The sequence below is a fragment of the Diaphorina citri genome, unplaced genomic scaffold (genome assembly GCF_000475195.1).
Source record: "Diaphorina citri unplaced genomic scaffold, Diaci psyllid genome assembly version 1.1 scaffold180, whole genome shotgun sequence".
Lineage (NCBI taxonomy): Eukaryota > Metazoa > Arthropoda > Insecta > Hemiptera > Psyllidae > Diaphorina > Diaphorina citri.
Window position 1 is genome coordinate 116,790 of NW_007377617.1, and position 20,005 is coordinate 136,794.

At 35.2% G+C, this 20,005-nt stretch overlaps 1 protein-coding gene and 1 long non-coding RNA gene across 2 annotated transcripts in view; one reads left to right on the forward strand and one right to left on the reverse strand.

Annotated features, from left to right (window-relative positions):
* Positions 1–15,383, reverse strand: part of LOC103505525 (tetratricopeptide repeat protein 14 homolog) — a 23,906-nt gene extending 8,523 nt beyond the window's left edge. The window contains exons 1-9 of the mRNA XM_026820850.1: positions 15,040–15,383; positions 14,615–14,825; positions 14,128–14,250; positions 13,358–13,572; positions 7,846–8,037; positions 6,787–6,909; positions 5,910–6,057; positions 5,288–5,439; positions 284–535 (exon numbers count right to left, since the gene is read on the reverse strand). Coding sequence (XP_026676651.1) covers positions 284–535; positions 5,288–5,439; positions 5,910–6,057; positions 6,787–6,909; positions 7,846–8,037; positions 13,358–13,572; positions 14,128–14,250; positions 14,615–14,825; positions 15,040–15,200 — 1,577 coding nt within the window. The 5' untranslated portion in view covers positions 15,201–15,383. The remainder of the gene's footprint in view (positions 1–283; positions 536–5,287; positions 5,440–5,909; positions 6,058–6,786; positions 6,910–7,845; positions 8,038–13,357; positions 13,573–14,127; positions 14,251–14,614; positions 14,826–15,039) is intronic.
* LOC113465907 lies at positions 9,872–10,744 on the forward strand. The gene is made up of 2 exons (XR_003390489.1): positions 9,872–10,496; positions 10,630–10,744. It is a non-coding gene; the product is annotated as an uncharacterized LOC113465907 (long non-coding RNA).
* Positions 15,384–20,005: the final 4,622 nt, after the last annotated feature.

Sequence of the window (20,005 nt, forward strand, 5' to 3'; positions counted from 1 at the left end):
ATTTTTCACGCCGAATCGAATGGTGCTACTTCTAGAACCGTCCGACTTACGATTGAGAAGTTGCGGGTTCGATACTCCCCTGTGTTTTCTTTCTTTTAGTACGTATTCGCAAATGTAATAGAAAGTCGTGTGATGTTCAAACCAGATTTTTTTTCTTTTTAAGTTATCCCATTTCATTACACTTACTACCTACTTAATGTTTGGAAAAAAAATAATTCTCTATATTCATCTAAAGACCAAAAGTCCCAACAGTTTTTCAACAAAAGTCAAATCAGAAACTTACTTTTTCTCTTTCTTCTTCTTGCCCTCCTTCTCCTTCTCCTCGGCCAGGAGCTGTTTGAGCGTGGACTTCACATCGTTCACCATGCTGCTTATATTGAGCGGAGGCAGACTGGACGTGAGATCTGTCTCGTCCACCTCCATCTTCTCCTTGAGATATTTGATGGAGTTGGTCGCCTCCTCGTGGAAGGGAACGATGCGAAGACACGCTTCGTACGATTTGATCGCGTCATCGTACTTGGCCTCCTCTTCCAGACTGTGAAAGAATGAAAATGAAATTTGAATACTTTTACTTTATTACTTACCGTTATATGTTTTTGGTTACTTAATTGTCCTCTTTTTTCCGTTGGTCCGAAACCATTAAGTATCCAAAAACATATAATAACGGTAAGCAATAATGTCAATACATAGTATGTTTAATATAAATAAACGTAACCAATAATTGCCTTGACTTGTTTTTAAGGTACCTAGCTTTACACGCTCAAGCCATTTGCACAAACTCGCAAACCAGTTTGCACAAGTGGATTGTAGCGCATGAACGCAGGCTTGACAAGTGAACAAAGAATGAAATATTAGAAAAGAAATTAATGAAGGGGCTATGTCTGGGACGATTTCGGTTGGATTCACTTTAACCCGAAATTCTGTTTGAAATAAAATAGAGTATATGGTTCGATTCCCGGCGAGGTAAAAAAAATAGTATCATCCAAATCATTGATTCCGTGACCTGGCTGCTGCGGAACCCACTCAGCCTCGTGAGAAAAATGAGTAGCTATTTAATATAAATGCACATAGCGATTGGTGCCACCAGCATGGCTGGTAAACATTGGGAGCTGAATCATTGAGATATTTGGAAGATCCTACAATGCTGCAGTGAGCACCAAAGTTGTGATATGATAACACAAAGAAACGGCATTTATTTACTTTTATTTTATTTAATAATAATTAAACTTCTAAAATTTGACAATTTGTGATTTTCAGGCATGGCAAACAGAACATACAATCCTTCTTCTTCATCAACCAACTTGATGGGCATATTCGACAGTAAGTAGTTAGCCAAACAAAGTGAAGTTAACTAAGAATTTCAAAGAGGTTTGATAGAGGGAACTGTAACTGCCAAGGTCTTATCCTCCCGAAAGTGAAGAGAGAAGGAACACAGGATAGGATAAAGCCAGCCGCTCCAAGAACGAACCTTATCTGTTTAGGATAAAATCCGCTTTAGGTGGGAATCCAACCCGCGATCTAGCGCTTACAAGGTCAAGCGCTACCAACCAAGCTAACTAAAGGTTTAAAACGAGTCAAAAGCCAAGTAGCGCCCAGGGATGTGTACTTGGGTCAAATCAAAGGCAAGAGTCCTTTTCTATTTGATTAACAAGAGAACACCAGAAAGAACAACTCGTTGAAATATTTGCAATCAAAAAATGAGAATAATTTTTGTCGATGGTCGGGATCAAACCCGGAACCTTCAATAACAATACCTACCACTTGGCAGTTTCCTCCAGGAACTTGCGTACTTTCTCTTCGATAGAGGGAACTGCAACTGCTAAGGTCTTATCCTCCCGAAAGTGAAGAGAGAAGGAACACAGGATAGGAGAAAGCCAGCCGTTCCAAGAACGAACCTTATCTGTTTAGGATAAAATCCGCTTTAGGTGGGAATCGCTACCAACCAAGCTAACGTAAAGATTTAAAACGAGTCAAAAGCCAAGTAGCGCCCAGGGATGTGTACTTGGGTCAAATCAAAGGCAAGAGTCCTTTTCTATTTGATATAAAACCCATCAAGCTAATTAGGGTGGTAATAAAATTAATTAATTGAAGAGTTAAGCTTATACCAAGTTTAAACTCAGATTATTTTAATGTTTAATTTTACCTTCAGGTGTGACTGCCGCAGCTCAACCGCAGAAACCAACAGAGTCTGAGTATGATATGCGAGTGACTCAGTTCCTAGAACAGACTAAGGGTGATAATGATTATGAAGAGAAAGTACGCAAGTTCCTGGAGGAAACTGCCAAGTGGTAGGTATTGTTATTGAAGGTTCCGGGTTTGATCCCGACCATCGACAACAGTTCCTAGAACAGACTAAGGGTGATAATGATTATGAAGAGAAAGTACGCAAGTTCCTGGAGGAAACTGCCAAGTGGTAAGTATTGTTATTGAAGGTTCCGGGTTCGATCCCGACCATCGACAAAAATTCTCATTTTTTGATTGCAAATATTTCAACGAGTTGTTCTTTCTGGTGTTCTCTTGTTAACCCAGCACCTAAATGGGAAGTATTTGGTCGATTTTTTTCCATTGTTCAAGCCTAGCCTATCCCATCCCAGCCCTGTGTATAACCTCCACCTGATATTAGCCCACCCTACTAATACTATTTTCCTTCCTATTCCAGTATGATCTGTCCTTCTCTCCTAAGTATCAAGATCCCAGCTTCCTTATAGCTAGAAACCTATACATACATCGAATTTTTTCCATTGTTCAAGCCTAACCTATCCCAGCCCTGTGTATAACCTCCACCTGATATTAGCCCACCCTACTAATGCTATTTTCCTTCCTATTCCAGTATGATCTGTCCTTCTCTCCTAAGTATCAAGATCCCAGCTTCCTTATAGCTAGAAACCTATACATACCACAAGAGTCCAATGTAGCAGTTGTTTCATTGCCACGTAATAAGAACGGCGGTGAAACGTTCATCTTTTGAAAATAATAAAATACAAATTTTCATCAGGAAATGGTCTCTTGAAATTATATCGATTCCAAGGACAAGGTAAATCTAATTATTTTTATCTTATTTTTGCAGGAAAAAAGAACAGCGAATCAAGGAGAAGAAAAAGAGGAAGAAGGAAAAGAAGAGCAAAGAGAAATGTGAGTATTCAGATTAATTTTTAGTATCATATACAGTACTAGTCCTTCACGATAATCGTAGTAATGTAATCTTGTTGTTTTGTTCTTTATTTTATGATAATATTTTTTAATTTTCTTGTTTTTCAGTAAAAAAGAAGAAGCGGGAAGAGAAACGCAAGAGAAAACTAGAAGAAAAGAAACTCAAAGAACAAGCGAATGAGTTCCGAGCTAAGACTGGGTGAGTATTCCTCTTAATAAACTCATAGTATTCCTCAATACTTTCATATTATTCCTCAGTGCAGGTCTAGCGGGGGGACCTTAAACATGGAGCAGACCAGCGTCTTGCTATGGGACTATAAATAGGGATCCGAGCAGCCAAACCCTAACCAGCCTGGCTAGGTGGAGGTTACAAAGGGTTTATCACGTGTCCAAGGATAGAACAAAGGAAAAGCAAATCTCCATGATGGTTGACTGCGGTTCTGGACAGACCCAGTAATCTTGGCTAGAAACTGGGACTCGAAACATTCAAAAACAAAAAGAAGGAAATACTGAAGTTAATTACAATATCTCAAGCTCCCACTTCTTGATTATTTCATCCACAATGAGTTCCATGATTGAAAGAGACATGTTGGAAGTCATCTGGCGTTACCACAGAACACTTGAAAACTACTACGATATACTATAGGTAAAATACACAGTTAAATCTCTAGTGAAGATTTTGTTTAAATTCATGATTAATCTCAGAGAAGCCATGGCTACTGGTCAAGGTAAAACGGGATAAAGTTCATTGGGGAAAGTTGAATAAAATCAATTGGCTGCAAACAAAGTTGCAGACTGTTGTTAGTATAGCTAACAGTTTTCCAAAGTTGGTACGTAGTTACGTAGACAAGTAGACATCGCGATATAGCCCTACATTGGTCAAGACGCTCGCCTGGTAAACAAGAGGGCGTGAGTTCAAGATGAATGTTTCACCGCCGTTTTCATTTCGTAGCAATGATACGGCTACATTAGGCGTAGACAAGTAGACATCGCGGTATAGCCCTACATTGGTCAAAACGCTCGCCTGGTAAACAAGAGGGCGTGAGTTCAAGATGAATGTTTCACCGCCGTTTTCATTTCGTAGCAATGATACGGCTACATTAGACTCGTGTGGTCTGTGTCGTAGCATGCCCATCCCGTGGCTGTCCCTCATCAGATGGACGAGAAGAGTCACAAAACTTTTCCATTTAGGTGCAGGGACAACACGAGAACACCAGAAAGTAACCCGTTTAAATACATATACGTATTTGCAATCGAAATATGAGTGCAAATTTTTGCTGATGGTGGGAATTAAAACCGGGACCTTCTGCAACTCTTGCATGGCAAGCAAGCGCATTACCAATGGGCTATGCCACTTGTTATTTCAGTGTGGACGGTTTGCTGCACAGTCGGGACTAACAGTGTTCGTATAACATTGTTGGTTAACAATATTCGCTTCATACATTGTTCGCGATGTTAGATAACAATGTTTACTTAGTGTGGAGGCGACATTACTTACTTCTTTTTCTTCTTCTTCCTAGAGGAAACATAGACAAGTAGACATCGCGGTATAGCCCTACATTGGTCGAGACGCTCGCCTGGTAAACAAGAGGACGTGAGTTCAAGATGAATGTTTCACCGCCGTTTTTATTTCGTAGCAATGATTCGGCTACATTAGACTCGTGTGGTCTGTGTCGTAGCATGCCCATCCCGTGGATGTCCCTCATCAGATGGACGAGAAGAGTCACAAAACTTTCCAATTTAGGTGCAGGAGTGGTCTGTGTCGTAGCATGCCCATCCCGTGGATGTCCCTCATCAGATGGACGAGAAGAGTCACAAAACTTTCCAATTTAGGTGCAGGGACAACACGAGAACACCAGAAAGTAACCCGTTGAAATACATATACGTATTTGCAATCGAAATATGAGTGCAAATTTTTGCTGATGGTGGGAATTAAAACCGGGACCTTCTGCAACTCTTGCATGGCAAGCAAGCGCATTACCAATGGGCTATGCCACTTGTTATTTCAGTGTGGACGGTTTGCTGCACAGTCGGGACTAACAGTGTTCGTATAACATTGTTGGTTAACAATATTCGCTTCATACATTGTTCGCGATGTTAGATAACAATGTTTACTTAGTGTGGAGGCGACATTACTTACTTCTTTTTCTTCTTCTTCCTAGAGGAATCCTGTGAGGTATCTGAGGAGGATGATGAATCAGAGGAGTCAGACGAAATATCATCCGATGAAGAGCTGGAACTACTGGATGAAGACTGACGCTTCCTTTTCCTGCAAATAAACCATGGTACCTACTTGTTCAGAAGTCACATCAATGGAAAATTGCTACAAAAAGGAGCTGTCACAAATGAGCAGTGACCAGTGTTATTATAGGGTTAGTTTAAACGCAAGAAAAGAGCTTTCACAATTTGAGCAATGACCACTGATATTATAGGGTTAGGTTAAACACAAAAAGAAGCTTTCTTTTTCATTGTCGTGGCTTCTGAATATTTTTTTTTTTTTTTTTTTTTTTTTTTTTTAAGTTTCCATTTCATTACACTTACTACCTACTTAATGTTTGGGAAAAAAAAATAAAATAATTCTCTATATTCATCTAAAGACCAAAAAGTCCCAACAGTTTTTCAAGAAAAAGTCAAATCAGAAACTTACTTTTTCTCTTTTTCTTCCTTGCCCTCCTCCTTCTCCTTCTCCTCGGCCAGGAGCTGTTTGAGCGTGGACTTCACATCGTTCACCCATGTGCTTATATTGAGCGGAGGCAGACTGGACGTGAGATCTGTCCTCGTCCACCTCCATCTTCTCCCTTGAGATATTTGATGGAGTTGGTCGCCTCCTCGTGGGAAGGGAACGATGCGCGAAGACACGCTTCGTACGATTTGATCGCGTCATCGTACTTGGCCTCCTCTTCCAGACTGTGAAAGAATGAAAATGAAATTTTGAAAATATTACTTTTACTTTATTACTTACCGTTATATGTTTTTGGTTACTTAATTGTTCTCTTTTTTCCGTTGGTCCGAAACCATTAAGTATCCAAAAACATATAATAACGGTAAGCAATAATGTCAATACATAGTATGTTTAATATAAATAAACCTACCTAACCAATAATTGCCTTGACTTGTTTTTAAGGTAGCTTTACACGCTCAAGCCATTTGCACAAACTGGCTTGCGCAAACCGGTTTGCACAAGTGAACGAAGGCTTGACAAGTGAACAAGGAATGAAATATTAGAAAAGAAATTAATGAAGGGGCTATGTCTGGGACGATTTCAGTAGCATTAACTTTACCCCGAAATTCTGTTTGAAATAGAATAGAGTATAAAAGTTTAGTAGCAGAACTTACCACTAATGAACAACCTGACATTCCACTGTCAAGACCAAGAACTTGCATACTTAATATAGTCTTCGACATATTGTTTGTAATTTCACTTCGAATTTGTAAGTGGAACATAAGTTTCTTCCTTATTGCGTTCGACACATAGGTAAGTGTAACTGTTTGATATTTCACTTCGAATTTGAAAGTGGAACATAAGTTTTTCCTTGTTGCGTTCGACACATTAGTGTATTTAGTATTTAGAATAAGTTTTTTCCTTGAAATATTCATTCAATACACATTTACTCTGGAGGAGGAAATTCTATTTACCTTCTGCCGCGAGCGACCAACGTTTCTCCCAAATATTTGCGAGCGTTCACATGGCCCGGGTTGATTTTCAGGGCCGTCTCAAAGTCCCCTATGGCCTTGGCAAAGTTCCCGTTGTTGGCGAACCTGAAAGCGAAATAAAAGTCCAGGCTGTGAGTCACACGCCATGTGCTTTCCCACGCGTTGAACTCTCTGTATTTCATAATATCTCACTAGGGGAAATCTGAGGTCAAACCTCTTTGAAAAATATAGAAAGAAACAACTATTTTACAAAGTACAAAACTGCATTTAAAAATTTCACAGATAGATGCTTCATATTAGAGGATCTCCCCGTAATAAATATTTTACAAAGTACAAAACTACGTTGGAAAACTTCTCAAATAGAGGCTCGTCATACTAGACTAGAGGATAGAGGACCTATCCTACCCTCAAAACAGACCAAAGACACGATTAATCAATTTTAAAAAAAATCCACACTAAAATAAAAATCCAATCAATGTTTTTGGGAATCTTTGAAATGTTGGTGTAAAAATTCTAATACTTGGCTGAAGCCTTCAAGAAATAGCCTAGCCAACAGCAAAGAGAATACTTTCACTCTCGGTCTCGATTGCTTATAAAATTCACACTAAAATAAAAATCCAATCAATGTTTTTGGGAATCTTTGAAATGTTGGTGTAAAATTCTAATACTTGGCTGAAGCCTTCAAGAAATAGCCTAGCCTCCACACTAAAATAAAAATCCAATCAATGTTTTTGGGAATCTTTGAAATGTTGGTGTAAAATTCTAATACTTGGCTGAAGCCTTCAAGAAATAGCCTAGCCAACAGCAAAGAGAATACTTTCACTCTCGGTCTCGATTGCTTATAGGCATCATCAATTTACATTTACACTGGTAATGCCGCCACTGGTCGCTACTCGATTAAAGTAGCTGAGTGCACCCCGAACTCCAAGCACAGAGCCAAAAAAAAACTTCTACCCCCGCCGGGACCTCGGGAGTGCAAGCCTAGTGTGATACCCACTCGGCCACGGAGGCTACCTTAAAATCAATTCAATATTCACTTACAAGGCTCCGCGTGCGGTGAGACCTTCAACGTTGTTCGCGTCAATGCTCAAAGCCTTATTCAAACATTGGAATGCCTCTGCAAATTTTCCCGCCTTGAAGAAGCCAATCCCGTCCGCAACACTCTTCATAGACCACTTGTTAGCTTGCTGCTGACGCAACTCTGGGGCCATCTCTGACTCGGGTACTTGGCCTCTGGAAAATCAAAAAAAGATTATTTTTTATTTATTTTTTCTTGCTAAAGAAATCGCAAAGGTTGAGTGCCAAGGGCATCTGTTTGTATAATTTGTAGCCGAAACCAAATGTCAGCCCAAAGCAATCACCCTAGTTAGGACTGATTGAGAGGCTGACGAAAAACGCCGACCCCGTCTGTACACGGGAAACCCGCGGCCTAGTTCTTACAAGGCAGACGCGCTACCAACTAAGCTAACTAGGCTGGCTTAAGAAGATTTTAAAAGCATTCATAGACATGCCACACTTTGGTCATGGTTTCAAAAACGGGAAGTTTAATATTTATTTAACCTTGTTTTAAAAATGGGAAATTTTGTTATTTCATCTTAAATAAAAAAGACATATTTTCTTACTTTAATATTGAGATCAGGAACACAGCACACAGCCTCTGATTCCAAATACAACACCTTTATACTGGCACTCAAACAGTACGAATGAGCATATTGAACCCACTAGGAGCTACTTTACCCACATTTAAGTATACAACGGATACTGATTACACAGGTCTGAACTGTAAAAAAGAAGAAATATGATCAGCATTAATATTTCAAGTTGACTTTGGATCTATAGACGGTATGTTCGAAAGATAAGTCAATTAAAAAGAAGTAGGTAACCTTTCAAGTGCAGTGACATAAATAAGATCAGGTACTTCGAAAATAACTAAGGGAGGACAAAACTAGGATTATTACTTCAAAGAAACAAGTCTTCCGTTGTTATGTCTATAAACGGTATGTTCGAAAGATAAGTCAATTAAAAAGAAGTAGGTAACCTTTCAAGTGCAGTTTTTGTAGTTACAAAAAAAATGTTAACATAAATAAGATCAGGTACTTCGAAAATAACTAAGGGAGGACAAAACTAGGATTATTACTTCAAAGAAACAAGTCTTCCGTTGTTATCTGGAAGAAGTCAAATTCATCAGGGTAATAAGTAGTTTTCTAAAGGTAGGTATTAATGGAATTGTAATTGGCAGAAGGAACCAAATTTAGTTTTTGTACTTTTGTACCAAATTTAGTTTTTGTACCAAGGGGAAATTTCTAGTATTATAAAATAGACCACTTTTCCGTTCAAGGAATTTATTAATTTCAAGGTCTAATAACACATCAACTAAACAGTTGAATTAACCAGAGCAAGGAGGTATTTGAAACTTTGCTTTGAAAAATTCTCTTTACAGTTACAGGAACAAAACATTGAAAGAATATGACAGGTTAGAAGGCAATTGAATAAAAAACCAAAATACATGAAAATTCATTTTAGAAACTCAGTTGTTCAATACGTACCATTTCAAGGTCTAATAACACATCAACTAAACAGTTGAATTAACCAGAGCAAGGAGGTATTTGAAACTTTGCTTTGTTGCTTTGAAAAATTCTCTTTACAGTTACAGGAACAAAACATTCAAAGAATATGACAGGTTAGAAGGCAATTGAATAAAAAACCAAAATACATGAAAATTCATTTTAGAAACTCAGTTGTTCAATACGTACCTAGACCAGGGATCACATTATTACATGTTGGAAATAGTACAAGAAATTTTATAACATCAGCATGATTGATACAAGGTTTATATTTTGATTTTATTTTCCTCTAAAGGGGGATATTTGTTTCCTTTGATGTAATTCATCCGTTTTCGAGTGTATCCGTTTTCTAGGGTCGAGTTTTTGAGGAATGATTTAAATGGATCCGTTGATATACTCTTGTATCCATTAGAGCAGTAAGTCAATCCGAGACAAATGTGGTTAGTTCTCTTCTCTGGTAGTTTCCAAGTTTCCATAAACTGATTAAAGTCGAGTTTTTGAGGAATGATTTAAATGGATCCGTTGATATACTTTTGTATCCATTAGAGCAGTAAGTCAATCCGAGACAAATGTGGTTAGTTCTCTTCTCTGGTAGTTTCCAAGTTTCCATAAACTGATTAAAGCACGTGCATATCACTTGGACACTGGTTTCTTTCAACCAGCAAAATACTTTTCCTACTGAAATCAACATTTTACACCTATGATGCAAAATTCCAATACTTACGCATGTTTTGTACTTTCTTCTTTTGATTGTATGTTACATCAACCAAATGAACCTCCCAAAACATAGGAGTCTCGATTTGACTAACATCTGGAGGGAATTGAAATAATTTTTGAAGCAAAGGCGCCAATGACTGTTGTTCTTTTACTTGGCAATTTGCCATACATAGTAAAATAGTTTGTTTTTCATTCATTTTAAATTTCTTCATTATCTCACTTCTCTTTTCTTTTGTATTATAGCTTAATTTAGCTTGATCATAAATCGCATTTCGTGGAGCAAGATTTTTATGATTCTTACATGAAAGCTCAAGTCATGTCAGCAACTTCTCTTAGTGAACTTTTATTTCCAATTTATGTTGGTTTCTAATTTTCAAGTGTTTTCCAAATGGTGTGTGGGTAATTCTTGAGGTATGGATTTGCATGATTCTTACATGAAAACTCAAGTCATGTCAGCAACTTCACTTAGTCAACTTTTATTTCCAATTTATGTTGGTTTCTAATTTTCAAGTGTTTTCCAAATGGTGTGTGGGTAATTCTTGAGGTATGGATTTGTTCCAGGTCAAACAATATAAAGGAATTTTTGCTGTCCATTTTTGGTCTTCCATCTCAAACGGCATACATAAAAATTGTTGAATGTTAACATCTGTGTCACGTCCAAAATCTATAACATTTTCCATGGCTATTTCAGTTCACAATTTACTGGTATGTTTTGAAAGAAATTCCAACTCGTTGCAGACTTTCTTATGATTAAAATGTCATTATTTAGGCTTTTGTTACCGAAAAATGTTTGTATGTCAAACAGAACAAGAGATTAATGCTCGAGTAGGTACTCAAGAACAAAGATTTCCCTAATGTAAATGAGATTTATGTTTTGAAAGAAATTCCAACTCGTTGCAGACTTCCTTATGATTAAAATGTCATTATTTAGGCTTTTGTTACTGAAAAATGTTTGTATGTCAAACAGAACAAGAGATTAATGCTCGAGTAGGTACTCAAGAACAAAGATTTCCCTAATGTAAATGAGATTTGATTAAGAAGCTGGATGCAGCTTGTTTAGCTTACCAAATGAGCTTAGCTTGGAACAATTAGCTCAACTGGTAAAGCAATTTTTTTTTCTAATTCACAAAGGGGTATGCTGGGCAAAATGGGGTAAATTTGGACATGGAAGTTTTGACACTATTTATAGGAACCTAGGGATTACAAGTGAACTAATTATATGCCTTTGGGTAGTCAATCAACTTTTATTTGAGCAAGAATACTGTTGATCTAATCAAAGGGGTATGCTGGGCAAAATGGGGTAAATTTGGACATGGAAGTTTTGAAACTATGTATTTATAGGAACCTAGGGATTACAAGTGAACTAATTATATGCCTTTGGGTAGTCAATCAACTTTTATTTGAGCAAGAATACTGTTGAAAGTAGATGTCATTCTAGCATACATTGAAACTTACCAATCATTATTGGAATTATTTATTGGAATTATTCTTGAATTGGATCCCTAGATTATACAAAGAAATTCATTACTCCAAGAGAAAAATGTTCATTGAGAAATACATGAAATGTTTGAATGAGAATCTTCTGTTTCCTCAGGTGATATAAAATGCAGCAAGTGCAACAATACAGCACAACACTCTATCTTTTATTTGAATGCTCCTCAAATGCTTCTTAGCTCTGTATAATCAATGCTATCATTGTGCATAGGAACCAGATCGGTTCAGTGTTTATTAATAGAGTACTTGTGCTTTGGCTAAAACATAAAGTGAAAAGGAAAAAACAGTTTACAAACAAAGGAAACAACATGGGGGATCAAAACAAGACAAACATTAGGAACTGGGCGAATGTACTTAATAATACAAAAAAAAACAGACAATTAAAAAAAAGAGTACATTTCAAAGTTTTTCTGAGTGATCCAAAAGTCCAAAAGATTAGAGACCATCATAAACTTAATGTCAAATTAGATAACTAAACAAATAAATTGATAAATAAAATTCAGACAATTAAAAAAAAAAGTACATTTCAAAGTTTTTCCGAGTGATCCAAAAGTCCAAAAGATTAGAGACCATCATAAACTTAATGTCAAATTAGATAACTAAACAAATAAATTGATAAATAAAATTATTAGTCCATTAAAAGAAGGTACCTAGGTAGGGTACTTCCTTTTCTTTAATCCCATCTTAACATGTGATATGACTAGCAAGACAGAACCAACAAACGTGAACAAAACACAACCTCACCTTCAAAATTATTAGTCCATTAAAAGAAGGTACCTAGGTAGAGTACTTCCTTTTCTTTAATCCCATCTTAACATGTGATATGACTAGCAAGACAGAACCAACAAACGTGAACAAAACACAACCTCACCTTCTGTACCAGAACGAATCACCAGGCTGAAAATCAAACTGAGGTCAAGTATGTGGAAATGAAAACGAAATTAATCACAAAGCAAACATTGGTGCTCACTTTTTAATAAACAAATAACAAATAGGAAAAAAAATAGTCACAACAGTAAGAACGGTAATGGTAAATAACAGAGTTCTTGATGCCATAAAGACCGATGTGAAAATGTAAAGTGAACAAAAACCAAAATATAAAACATAGGTACTTATTAAGGTATGGCCGTATGACGGGAATTCAACAAGCTCTTCTTATCCTACTGGGAACAAAATAAGGGTAACTTTTTTTAACTACAGGATTTATGGATTAATTTTTAAAAAAAAGGAAATCAATAGCAAAACAGAAAGAATTATGCATCACTAAGTTAAGAATTGGAATAAAAAGATCACCCTTGTTAAAAGCTTGGTCACGAATGTACAAAGTGAGTCACAACAGTAAGAACGATAATGGTAAATAACAGAGTTCTTAATGCCATAAAGACCTACGTGAAAATGTAAAGTGAACAAAAACCAAAATATAAAACATAGGTACAACTTATTGAGGTATGGCCGTATGACGGGAATTCAACAAGCTCTTCTTATCCTACTGGGAACAAAATAAGGGCCACTTTTTTTAACTACAGGATTTATGGATGAATTTAAAAGAAAAGGAAATCAATAGCAAAACAGAAAGAATCATGCATCACTAAGTTAAGAATTGAATAAAAAGATCACCCTTGTTAAAAGCTTGGTCACGAATGTACAAATCTCGTTTCAACAGAAAGGGAAATTCACGTAAACTTTTTGATTTTTTTTTTTTTTTTTTTTTTTGCTTTGTGTATATATTTCTAGCAAAAAAAGTTGCCCTTATTTTGCACGATAGTTTCTCGTCTCACCTGAAAGCCACATGGTAATCCTCGGGAATAATGTAACCCAGTGTGTCAGCCATCTCTGCAGAGCACGGTGTATTCCGCATCCCCACAATGAACTTCTCAGTCTCCGGCACAAGTTCCAAAATTTCACACCGAACACTATCGTTCACCGCAAGGGGCCGAGGAGGTTTGGTTTTGTCCACGGTGGCATATTTCAAATGTTTGGGGTGACAAAATGCCTACAAAATCATAAACCGGTCAGAATAAGTCTAGGTACAGTACTCGGATTTTTTTTTTTTTTTTAGATACCTACTATAACTACCTATCTATGTACGTATAGGATGTTAAAACATGTCGTTTGGGCCAGTTTTAGAAAATGTTTTGTGTGGGTGAAAAAAGTAAACCAGCAAATTCTAACCTAAAACATTAGTAAAATGAAAAGCTTTTTAAGATTTTTTTTTTTTTGACAGAGGGAACTTTAACTGCTATGGTCTTATCGTCCCGAAATCGAAGAGAGAAGGAAGACAGGATAGGAGAAAGCCAGCCGTTCCGAGAACTTATCCCATCAGGATAAAATCCGCCCCGGGCGGGAATTGAACGCGCGGCCTAGTGCTTACAAGGCAGACGCGCTACCAACTAAGCTAACTAGGCTGGCTTAAGAAGATTTTAAAAGTATTCATAGACATGCCACACTTTGGTCATGGTTTCAAAAACGGGAAGTTTAATATTTATTTAACCTTGTTTTAAAAATGGGAAATTTTGTTATTTCATCTTAAAAAGACATATTTTCTTACTTTAATATTGAGATCAGGAACACAGCACACAGCCTCTGATTCCAAATACAACACCTTTATACTGGCACCCATTGTATTCTTGGTAAGAATTTGGCCCACAATGGTAGAGCCTATGGTGGCATACTGCAAAATTAAATTGGAAGAACTATTGTTACTTGATTCAAGACTTGGTAACTTAGTCAAGGTCCACCATACCCATGAACAAAAAGTGAAGTATTGTTTGTTTCCAATACAACCCAAGAGCTAACGTTACTACCACTTTTAAAATAAATTGTCAGATGATTGATTGAGTGTAAGAAAGGGTATTTATTGTAGATCAATCATAAATATTGGTCCAAGTAGGTATACAATTTTAGAATAGGGTAGTTTCACAATAGAGAACGAAGATTTTTTCCAAGTCACTAAATAAATTATCTTTTCATATTCATTTTCTTTCACACAGTCCAAAAATATTTTTTTTATTTTTTTACGATACCCTCAGCGTTACCTGAAAAAAATGTTTCACTCTTTTACTTTTTTCAATGTCTAAGAACAATTCGTAGGGCGGCAATTGAGCATATTTCTGTAAAGGGACTTTCTTGGTTTTCTCTTCAATGGGCCTAACTTCTTCCTTTGCTGTGACATCTTTGTGGAACAATCTCTGGGCATTTTTTGCTATGAATTCATGCAACTGTAGCCTTTTTACTCTTTCCTGAAATCTGAAAAAGAGACAGTTGAATTTTTTTAGAACTTATATACTTTATCGAAAGCTAGTTATCTAAATAGGTACTTACTTGAGTAATAAAAAAGAATTTTAGTTGAGATTTTCTAAATCTCAACTAAAATTCTGAAAGTAAATATCCTGTCATTTACCCCTGGTATAACATTCATAACCACTCAAACTTACAAAATAAATGCAAAGTTTAGACTTACATTAGTCCTTTTTGCCTCTGTAGATATGTTTGATAGTCCAAATTGGTCACACCAAGCTTTCCCAAATGATTTTCTCCTTGTTCACACTCCCACAGTTTGGTCAACTGTTGACCGTGATAGTTCAAGCTCCGTGCTATTAATCCTGTATCCAGCTCCTCCATTGTTATGGTCTTTTATTAAATTTATAAACACATTTCGTAGGATTGTTAATTCACAGTTTATTTATGTTAAAAATGTCTTTAACAGACTGATCTGCAAACCATAAAAACAATAATAGAATACAATTCACTTTTTTCTGATTTCTATTTTTTATTGAACCTCTTTTTCACATCCACCTTTAAGCTTCAGTTGGTTGAAAAAAATTAACACATCAGTTAGAAATATACATGACTTTCAAATGCCACTACCTAGTCCTTTTGACACAAGAAGACATTCTGTTTCCAGAGACTTCTCAAAGCTCAGGAATAAACTGTTTGGAGGCAGTAAAAATGTTATGAGAAAAGATAAATATTTGTAAAAAAAAAAAAAAAGACTAGTAAAAATCCATATGGAAGTATTAAAAATTTCTAAATAACTACTACCACCTGTACCAGTCATTATGATTTTACCATGATTATGGAGGGAACAGATTTGTTTCACCATTAGTTGATGTTAGTTGATGTGACTAGTAAAAATCCATATGGAAGTATTAAAAATTTCTAAATAACTACTACCACCTGTACCAGTCATTATGATTTTACCATGATTATGGAGGGAACAGATTTGTTTCACCATTAGTTGATGTTAGTTGATGTATTTCTACAAATGAAACAATATTATTTGTTTTTCCATATTAATGCCTGCCAATGTAGAACACAACCAAGTTTTAAATTGAAAAATAATAATATTCAATAATATTGTGCTATTGAATTTGTGATTTGCTCAACACTAAATATGTTTTATTCATTTTCTGAAAATAAATCTATATAAAAATTTAATAACTCACACAAACTTACATCTAACATGCAAAATGAATTTTGTTTGTTGGTCCTGTTTCTTGCTAGTACCATCATTTGTAGGTACCACACAAATTTTCCTCATCAACAGTAATTGGGTAGGTATGGTACTAAAAAATATAGACCAACTGACCAATAGGTGGTTTAATTGAATTAGGAGGTAGATACCTATCTACAGATAATGTCAACAATACAAATGGAACTGAACACATTTCACATTTAAATACTGAGTACATATTGAGAGAATTTATTACATTCTTGTTTGTCTGTATAATCTAATGATCATAGAATACCTATTATGTATATCAAAAACATTTGTAATTAAAAAAAAAAAAAAAAAAAAAAAAAAAAGAAATAAAAAAAAAAAGAAATTATGAAATGATTTTGTTAGTAAAATTTACTTGAAGTTCACAGTTTCATATTGAATATAATAAAATTCAAAGGTTATAAAATAAGTTTCAGAATAAAATTCAAAGTTTGTACACCCCTAAATAGTATTAGTTTACTGTTTAAATGCATAACTAAGAGTGAATCCAAGGTTCCCATGTGCATTTTTATACATACATTTTGTATACAATGTACAACTTGCAAAAATTTGTCAACCCAAGTTCCCAAATCCCAATGCATAGAACCCAGCATTACAGTAACCTTTGCAATAATTCCTCGTAGGCAGAGATCTTTCCAAACACAGGCGGGAAGTCAGGGACTACAGGTTTGTGATTAAATGTTTGTTGACCTTGGAGTATGGACCATGTGTGATAATATTTTGTCCACAAATGTTGGATTATGACTTATGACCAATGATATGGCAGGTTACCTAAGTAAGCTTTTAATGAATTTACCCATGATTTCTGTGCAATTTCATGTTGAAATTTAAGGTTATTTCACCATAAACATGTAGGTCCTGTAGTGCCCAACCTCTGATCACATAAGTTCAAGTAACACCTACCATTCACTTTCCCAAGTCTTCAAACTAATTTCTCATGAAAGACACGACACAATCTGATAATGAAGTTGCCTCATAGGAAGTAGATGGTCCGACATACAACAGTATAACAATGGAACATAAATCAAAGGCTTACCTCCAAGTAGCTACACTCGAACCATTGGTGTAACGCTATTCGAAACTTTAAATTGGAAGAACTATTGTTACTTGATTCAAGACTTGGTAACTTAGTCAAGGTCCACCATACTGTTTGTTTCCAATACAACCCAAGAGCTAACGTTACTACCACTTTTAAAATAAATTGTCAGATGATTGATTGAGTGTAAGAAAGGGTATTTATTGTAGATCAATCATAAATATTGGTCCAAGTAGGTATACAATTTTAGAATAGGGTAGTTTCACAATAGAGAACGAAGATTTTTTCCAAGTCACTAAATAAATTATCTCATTTTACAATAGGGTAGTTTTACAATTATTACCATTTTAAGGGGTAGGTGCTTCGAGGAGCAAATCTTACCTGAAAAAAATGTTTCACTCTTTTACTTTTTTCAATGTCTAAGAACAATTCATAGGGAGGCAATTGAGCATATTTCTGTAAGGGGACTTTCTTGGTTTTCTACCATTTTAAGGAGTAGGTGCTTCGAGGAACAAATCTTACCTGAAAAAAATGTTTCACTCTTTTACTTTTTTCAATGTCTAAGAACAATTCGTAGGGAGGCAATTGAGCATATTTCTGTAAGGGGACTTTCTTGGTTTTCTCTTCAATGGGCCTAACTTCTTCCTTTGCTGTGACATCTTTGTGGAACAATCTCTGGGCATTTTTTGCTATGAATTCATGCAACTGTAGCCTTTTTACTCTTTCCTGAAATCTGAAAAAGAGACAGTTGAATTTTTTTAGAACTTATATACTTTATCGAAAGCTAGTTATCTAAATAGGTACTTACTTGAGTAATAAAAAAGAATTTTAGTTGAGATTTTCTAAATCTCAACTAAAATTCTGAAAGTAAATATCCTGTCATTTACCCCTGGTATAACATTCATAACCACTCAAACTTACAAAATAAATGCAAAGTTTAGACTTACATTAGTCCTTTTTGCCTCTGTAGATATGTTTGATAGTCCAAATTGGTCACACCAAGCTTTCCCAAATGATTTTCTCCTTGTTCACACTCCCACAGTTTGGTCAACTGTTGACCGTGATAGTTCAAGCTCCGTGCTATTAATCCTGTATCCAGCTCCTCCATTGTTATGGGCTTTTATTAAATTTATAAACACATTTCGTAGGATTGTTAATTCACAGTTTATTTATGTTAAAAATGTCTTTAACAGACTGATCTGCAAACCATAAAAACAATAATAGAATACAATTCACTTTTTTCTGATTTCTATTTTTTATTGAACCTCTTTTTCACATCCACCTTTAAGCTTCAGTTGGTTGAAAAAAATTAACACATCGGTTACTTAGAAATATACATGACTTTCAAATGCCACTACCTAGTCCTTTTGACACAAGAAGACATTCTGTTTCCAGAGACTTCTCAAAGCTCAGGAATAAACTGTTTGGAGGCAGTAAAAATGTTATGAGAAAAGATAAATATTTGTAAAAAAAAAAAAAAAGACTAGTAAAAATCCATATGGAAGTATTAAAAATTTCTAAATAACTACTACCACCTGTACCAGTCATTATGATTTTACCATGATTATGGAGGGAACAGATTTGTTTCACCATTAGTTGATGTATTTCTACAAATGAAACAATAGTATTTGTTTTTCCATACTAATGCCTGCCAATGTAGAACACAACCAAGTTTTAAATTGAAAAATAATAATATTCAATAATATTGTGCTATTGAATTTGTGATTTGCTCAACACTAAATATGTTTTATTCATTTTCTGAAAATAAATCTATATAAAAATTTAATAACTCACACAAACTTACATCTAACATGCAAAATGAATTTTGTTTGTTGGTCCTGTTTCTTGCTAGTACCATCATTTGTAGGTACCACACAAATTTTCCTCATCAACAGTAATTGGGTAGGTATGGTACTAAAAAATATAGACCAACTGACCAATAGGTGGTTTAATTGAATTAGGAGGTAGATACCTATCTACAGATAATGTCAACAATACAAATGGAACTGAACACATTTCACATTTAAATACTGAGTACATATTGAGAGAATTTATTACATTCTTGTTTGTCTGTATAATCTAATGATCATAGAATACCGTGCTATTGAATTTGTGATTTGCTCAACACTAAATATGTTTTATTCATTTTCTGAAAATAAATCCATATAAAAATTTAATAACTCACACAAACTTACATCTAACATGCAAAATGAATTTTGTTTGTTGGTCCTGTTTCTTGCTAGTACCATCATTTGTAGGTACCACACAAATTTTCTTCATCAACAGTAATTGGGTAGGTATGGTACTAAAAAATATAGACCAACTGACCAATAGGTGGTTTAATTGAATTAAGAGGTAGATACCTATCTACAGATAATGTCAACAATACAAATGGAACTGACACACATTTCACACTTAAATACTGAGTACATATTGAGAGAATTTATTACATTCTTGTTTGTCTGTATAATCTAATGATCATAGAATACCTATTATGTATATCAAAAACAATCATTTGTAATTAAAAAAAAAAAAATGTAAAAATGTAAAAAAAAGTACAGCAATTAACAAAGATTATTGATTTTGTTAGTAAAATTTACTTGGAGTTCACAGTTTCATATTGAATATAATAAAATTCAAAGTTAATAAAATAAGTTTCAGAATAAAATTCAAAGTTTGTACACCCCTAAATAGTATTAGTTTATTGTTCAAATGCATGGCACACTAGCACTGTGGGTTCAAAAATTTACAAGTCTTTTTAGAACTAAGAGTGAATCCAAGGTTCCCATGTGCATTTTTATACATACATTTTGTATAGAATGTACAACTTGCAAAAATTTGTCAACCCAAGTTCCCAAATCCCAATGCAAAGAACCCAGCATTACAGTA